We start from the raw sequence: 7,551 nt of genomic DNA on the forward strand, positions 1-7,551 counted from the left end.
CACCTAGTGCAGTGGTTCTCAAACCTTTTTTGACACGCCCCCTCCCCCTTTATGACAGTGAATAATTTCGTGCTTCCTTATCCTGATATCAAAAAATAATAAAGAGAGTAATCAGAATGCTAATAATCCCAACGGATAGTTTGATATCATTGAAAGTTATGGCTGTTCATGAGACAATTCTGAGATATGATATTCGGACAATAAACAAAGTAATAACAATGAAATTAGGGTAAATCACGGCGACCGCGAAAAAATTTGAAGTTAACAGCGACGTCACGCCCCCTTCAGATGCTTTCACGGCCCGAAGGGTGGCACTCTCCCCAGTTTGAGAATCACTGACCTAGGGTAAGATAGCTGTACTGATGGCTGTCCAAGAGAACTCCCAAAATTTACTGAAGTTTTTACTTGAAACTGTCACTGCAATGTGGTCAGAGTCATGAAACAGATGACAAGAACAAACACGTCTATTCGCACTACGAGCAAGAACTGGATTTGTAACGTAGGCCTATCAAAGTACATTAATAACAAGCATACTTTGATTCAACTGACAGTGGATCCAACGGAAACTTCAGCGTCAAGCGTCGTCCGTTCCCATGTATGATTTTGTTCTGAGTGAGTTCAGATGCGCACGCTTCACGTACAGAATATCCGCTTGTTCCTTTTCCAAATTTCGTCGAATCTCGGGCCAAAGCCCTGGAGATTTCAGATGGATATAGCATATCTTCATTCCATGCACGACTGCAGTATTTCACATACGTGTACCCCCGTGATATACAGGTGTGAATATATACACCCGTGCTACACAAAACCAGAGTTACAACCAGGGCTGTGGAGTCGGAGTCGGAGTCGGTGGAGTCGGAGTCGGAGTTTGGGTAATTTTCGCTTGATGGAGTCGGAGTCGGAGTCGGAGTCGTGAAAACTGTAATAGCTGGAGTCGGAGTCGGAGTCGGAGTCGGTTGGAAAATACTGACTAGAGTCGGAGTCGGAGTTTGTGAGAATGACTATGATTTCGACTCCGACTCCAACTTCTCTATCATGAAAACATTTGCTTTCAAAGAATTTTCAATGTAATTTTTATGTACCACCAATCACTGTTATTATTAACCATACCGATCAGGTGCGGCCAGCCCGTGGCACGCAGGCCAAATTTGGCACACGAGAAGGTTAGGTGTGGCCTGCGAGGTAATTCTCGAAATTATTTATGACATCAGGTACAATTGCAAGGCCAACCAAAATTTGATTAGCATGACCCAGAAATTTGATGATGACTAAAACAACAGTTCTGAGGCATTGATGTATCCAGGGGTCAGCCACATTTATCCCAGATCTTCGTATATGACCATGAAGTAGAATATTTCATAGCAGATTTATTTGACTTGAAATTTTTCTCGGTACTTCGCATGATTCATTGTCACTAGATTTCTTGCATTCAGTATTTGAGCCCCCTTTTGAAAATTATAAATACATATTCTTCACAGAATTGAGTCTAACTATATATTCGCGATTAGGAGATACGGCTTCGCTTGTGCACTCGCAGCGAGATCGTCGACAAAACATTTGCACAAAATGATAGAGGCATGTTCACTGATACCGTCGATTTTGCTATGTCTAAACGTCGAATAATCCCGTCCTTGTCAAATGAGCCCAGTGCTATACACATGCGACCCCCAATGTGTGTTAGCGACATATTTATTGATATAGCTATAGCCTAATTCAGTCGTTATCTTGCAAAAAAAATTCGCGCTTCGCGCGACCAGGGCCTGATTGCGCACTGCACAGTTGGATGACATAATGTTATCAATTTTAGAGCGTAGTAATATAAGTCTTGTTTGCAATGTTTCATAATTCGGTTCGCTCCTATCGACGACTAAAAAAAGGTTATCAACATTCCCGTTGCCCGCGCAATGGTTCGTAAATCTCAGGTGTCCCTTTCGCCGAAAAAGTTGCCCACCCCTGATATAAATAAAAGACATTACTTGCAAATTACAACTCAGTTGCAGAGGGGAAGAAAATCGCAAGATGCGTTTTCGCGATGCAGTCAAAATTGATGCAATTTTGGGAATTATACCATGATACTGTGACCGAGAAAATGCATCGGCTGGTTTTGTAAAATTGTAAAAATATGTAAATATGACCATTGACCAAACGATGCTTCCCATTTGACAAAATTAAAAAGATTTGTAGTTTTTCGTATGACTTGACTTGACTCGAGTCACTTTGCTAAAATGACTTGACTTGACTGGACTCGGCGTATCAGAAATGTGGATTGATTCGTGACTCGGAGCAAAACTCACGAGTCAATTTCAAGTCATTAAGTAATCAGTGTCGATAAAAGTCACTGTATCTTGCAAATGTTTGGATTGTTCGCGCAACGCTTGTGTAACCCGTGAGAGCGACCAATCATTCAATGATCGTGCGTTTTCATGAGCCTCCATTGTTCTCTCACAAATATATTGATCGCAAACGAAGTGATCGAAGCTTACAGCCTACTTTGTCGTAATCTATAGTATAGTAAAGTATTTTAACAGCGAAATGTCTATTTCTGTTCTGTGTTCTTAACTTAACCAAACCTCTTGTTTTATTGAAATTGAATTCGGAAATAGTTTATATAGTCCTCAACCATTGGCGATGACTCGAATTGTATCATATAAATTTGCAAAAGGGTAATGTATTACATCTTATCAATTCGTTTCTTTATTCTCTATTTAGGCTGGTAACCATAAACAGAGGCTGTGCAATTACTTACTGAGTTTATTAGTTCTACTTAATTGTGAGCGATACAGCGCCTTACTTGCGTGTATATTGAACTCAATATTCGTTCATCAGTTCAAAATCAATGACCACTCAATCTGTATTGCAGACAGCGAACAAAATACAATGACGTAATCACGCCTCATACCTCGAAAAGGCGATTTGACTTGAATTGTGACTTGACTCGTGACTTGACTTGACTTGACTCGACTTGACTCGAGTCACCTCCAAAAATCGACTGACTTGACTTGACTCGAGTCACCTTCGAAAATCGATTGACTTGACTTGACTCGAGTCAAAATGTGCGATGACTCGAAATGACTCGTGACTCGAAGGTAGTGACTTGATCCCAACACTGGACTAGACATAGGCTATGGTCTTTGACTACTAAATTCCATTTATTACCAATGTCTATTACTAGCAGTAAGAGTGTTTGTGCTTGTAATCAGGATAGTGTTTAATGACAAAATTAGTAAGTTCAATTTCACTAGTCGTAGCCAGTTGCTGAGTCATACACAAGAGCTACACTTGGATTTTTTATCTACATTTTTATTATACAGGATTGGATATGTGCCATATTTGAATGATTCATACATTTCAGGATATTAGAGAGTCCATGTTATAAAAACTTGAATAAGGAAGGATATTTAGCAAATCTTTATGTCATGTTAATTGCATAGTGGATAATTCGAGCTGTGCCACAATGAAACAATTCAGCATGCCACAGTTAATCATATGTTTGCATATGTTTAATGGTTGTATGATAGTCATTCAACAGACAATGTGGCATATAATTTTCGAGGTAAATTGGTAATAATGCTGGAGTCGGAGTCGGAGTCGGGAGTCGGAGTCGGTACGTTTAAAGACCCAGGAGTCGGAGTCGGAGTCGGAGTCGGTACGTTTAAAGACTCAGGAGTCGGAGTCGGAGTCGGAGTCGGTAAATTGAAAATGTGTGGAGTCGGAGTCGGAGCCGGAGTCGGTGGTAAAATTTACCGACTCCACAGCCCTGGTTACAACACGGTATAAATTAAGCACAGTACTAGTATCCCATTCTTATACGTAGAAACTAAGGAAGGTATGCAGGTAGGCCTATGCACGAAGAATCCATAACCGCGGTATAATTCTGAGTCATAAGTTCTGTATTCATTTGCCACTTATAGGGTTAGGATGCACATTGCACACTTTTCACGATAAGAGTGTGGTGCGTAGGCTAAAAAAACAAAATATGAAATAAATAAATATTTATATATCATAATCAGTGGTTGGCAAACTTTTTGAATGGCGAACCCGATACTTTATTTTGGTTAAGGCTGTTCGTACCATTCCAAAACCGGTGGTGATGAATTATAACTAATTACCGTCTGATGAGCGACCATCGGCTGCAACGAAATTTAGGAGCTTTCACGTAACGAAAAAATATGCAGACCTTGCCAGTAACGTGGCACCTCTCCTTTTCCAGAGTACTGGATTAGGTACTGCCTACTTGCGTTACTTCGCACGTGGTTATTAAACTACTTCCACGGTTTCCAGGCAAAATTGCTTACTTTTTAAAGTTTCGATATTTAAAAGTCGCAACTAGTTAGGTGAAATATTGTATCACCTTTAACGGTGAAATTGTCATAAAAACCGGGCGAAATAGCCAGAACAACCCACTGTTTATTATTATTTATATATTAATATATTTATTATTATCGTGTATTTGAAGTGTCATTGGTCATTTTTGTTTCAGTTGCGAAGATACATTTTGCGATTCTCCAAAGTACCCACCTTCGATTAACTGCAAAAAGTACCCAACCCTGTGACCAAAACTACTTCGTTTGACTACCTACTTTCAAAGTGCCATTTTCTATTTCCACTTGAAGTAGTTTTTCATGTCCCGAGAATCGGTACATCTACGTTAATTTAGTAGCAACACTGACTAATTTGTAATTTTTAATTTAAAAAAAATCTAATTTCTGGTTTTCCTGTAAATGCGACCAGAGAGTTGCACAGTTAGAAACAAGTCATGCTTTGTGTATACAGACAATTGCTATTCTAATGCTATCGGGAAGGCACTACTATTTGATATCAACAGAACTTGAATTTTGTCGTTCTTTTTAATTCGGATTTGAATTGATTTTCCAAGTTTTAGCGAATTCAGTGCATCTGATTGTAATCTAAGTTGAAAAAACTGTCTAATCCATAATTTGGCACGCTGCAAATTCTCTGGTTGTTCAACTCTGGTGAAGGTAAATATAGTAGGGTTACCATACGTCCTCTTTCAAGAGGATCTGCCCTCTATTTTGAATTTTTCGAAAGTGTCCTCGGAGGACGCCCAAATTTCCTCTTTTTTGGGAATTTGACCTCTTTTTTGAAAATTTTGGGTAAATCAAGGTTAAAATTTGACTGAGATGTATATAGGACATCAGTACTGAAGTAACGTCCCGGCGGGTATTTTGTAAGCTGGGCCGGAAATTTGACATTCTATTAGTCACTTTACGGAAAAACTCATGGAAAACCGGAAATTCGGGCTTTGAGCCGGAAAAGTTACTTTTTTTAGTCTACCGACCACAAAGTCGGGGAAAACTTACCATTTTTCCGGATTTTAATGCAGTATTGTAACCCCGAAAATTTTGAAAAAGTGTCCTCTTTTCAGATTTCCGAAATACGGTAACCCTTGAATATAGTGACAATTTCCTCTTTAAATTTAAGGAAAGCCCGATCAGATGTCAGACGACAGAAGTGACAGCAGAAGACTTTCGATCACCGCGTCGCAGCAGGATGAGGACGGTGACATTGCCAATGTGAAATCGACACGGGAAAGCCATGGAGACGCGAGACAGACTAGCGTTGGTGGAACTGACGAGGGCGGCGATGATAGCTTGGTTGAAGATGTATCTGAAGATGATATGCCGATTGATGTCAATAACATAGATGATGATACGAGTCTGTCTTCTGATAAAAGTTCTGTGAAACCACCCTATTCGTATATCGCATTGATCACAATGGCAATACTGCAGTCACCACAAAAGAAACTGACTCTAAGCGGGATTTGCGAGTTCATCATGAACCGTTTTCCGTATTACCGCGAAAATTTCTCGAAATGGCAGAATTCGATACGCCACAACTTGTCTCTGAACGACTGCTTCGTAAAAGTGCCACGAGAACCAGGCAATCCCGGCAAAGGTAACTACTGGACAATGGACCCCGATGCTGAAGATATGTTTGACAATGGATCGTTTCTGAGGCGCCGTAAAAGATTTAAGAGACAAAATCGCAATCCCTTGAGGGACCATATGATAGCCGCCGCTTTGAGCGGTGTACCGACACCGTACGGCAGACCGTACGGAATTCCCATGCCGTGTCAAAGCCCGACTGGTTTACCTGCCTCATTTAATCCTTACCCCTACATTAGCGGTCTGCCACATGCATATTCTATGATGCATCAAGCTCCACGATCGCACCAAGGATATTACAATGTCATGGGCTCGGGCAGTACGAAGCCCTCTACTCTCAGCCCACCGGTTATTATGCAGCCAATGATGTCCCAGTACAGAAGATACATGACGTGTTTAGAGAATGTACGTCAGGACAACAATATCTTTGGTGCAAATTTGCGCACAAACTCGAATCTGCCAGTGTTATGTATGTCGTCCGAATGTCCCAAAATGAATATGGAACAATGCGATTCGTCGGCCAGAACCTCAATTGGAAATACCGCACCTTCAGCGTACTCGATTGACACGCTTATGGGAAGTGAAACCGATTCATCAACAACACACCGAAAACATACTTCTCGAAAAAGAGAGGCCCATTTGAACACGAGACAGAGGCGAAGTTCTGGTTGCTCGTGTTCCTCATTCACGCCACCCGATAAAGAATCGGGAATATCAACCAAAATGGATTATCAACTAAGTGAATCCGACTCGGAAACGCAACGAAATAACGACGGTAGCGATACGTCGGCCGCGACGGCCTTTAGAAAGTCAAATCCCGGCGAAGCAGGTGATATATCCTCAGCCAATATCGCAGAGGACGATCGAATAGCTTATTCTAATTCTAAACCAACTGTCACGAACAAAGTCGATAATTGCGCTGACTTCATGAACTTGCGCAATCAATTCTCGACCTTCAATCCATCAGTTTCAAGCCCCAAGACGGGTTGGGTCGCGGGAGACGATCCTTTTAGGGACTCCAGTGTGTTGTACAACTCCATTTTCCACGCGGCCGTTGCGGGGAGAATTGGCAGAATCTCCGGCGTCGACCATAGACTCATGCCCTTTCCAGATATCAGTGCGAACCACGTCATGACTCTGGCTTCGCCTTACCCAATTCAGAATAATCCGATTCCGAGCTCTGAAAACACCCAGCCGAGAATGGACGCGCTCTTGCGATGGCCAATGGCTAGAAATGCGTTTTTGTGAAGTCGGCCCTAGTGTAAAAGTACACTCAGTTGGATAACGGAAACCCTTTGCGACGGCTGCTATTTATTATATTCCGTTGACCCGATAATTTTGAATTGAGATTCTGCATCATGCTTAAATAAATGTGGTAATATTGAAACGTTTCTGAAAATTTTCGAGACGTTGCACGAACCATAATTAGTACCTCTGTGATTCGATTCTCAATCGAGTAATAAGGTTCTAGTCGAGCTGAGTATTGCTGATTATGACGTCGTAACATTACGAATCATGCCGAAAGCTGAAATATACACCTTTGATGCGACCACAAAGAATAAGATGTCCGTACAACATCACAATGATATTATTTCCACCGTACCTATTTCATTGCACTTTGTGACAATGTTATGGGTTAATCATG

At 41.2% G+C, this 7,551-nt stretch overlaps 1 protein-coding gene across 1 annotated transcript; it reads left to right on the top strand.

Annotated features, from left to right (window-relative positions):
• Positions 1 to 5,237: 5,237 nt before the first annotated feature.
• LOC145452480 (uncharacterized) lies at positions 5,238 to 7,183 on the top strand. Its single transcript, XM_080330662.1, has one exon. The coding sequence runs from the start codon at positions 5,457 to 5,459 to the stop codon at positions 7,152 to 7,154; it is 1,698 nt and encodes a 565-aa protein (XP_080186788.1). The 5' UTR covers positions 5,238 to 5,456; the 3' UTR covers positions 7,155 to 7,183.
• Positions 7,184 to 7,551: the final 368 nt, after the last annotated feature.

This window comes from Botryllus schlosseri, chromosome 12, assembly GCF_051294905.1.
Source record: "Botryllus schlosseri isolate E-star chromosome 12, Bs_hap1, whole genome shotgun sequence".
Classification (NCBI taxonomy): domain Eukaryota; kingdom Metazoa; phylum Chordata; class Ascidiacea; order Stolidobranchia; family Styelidae; genus Botryllus; species Botryllus schlosseri.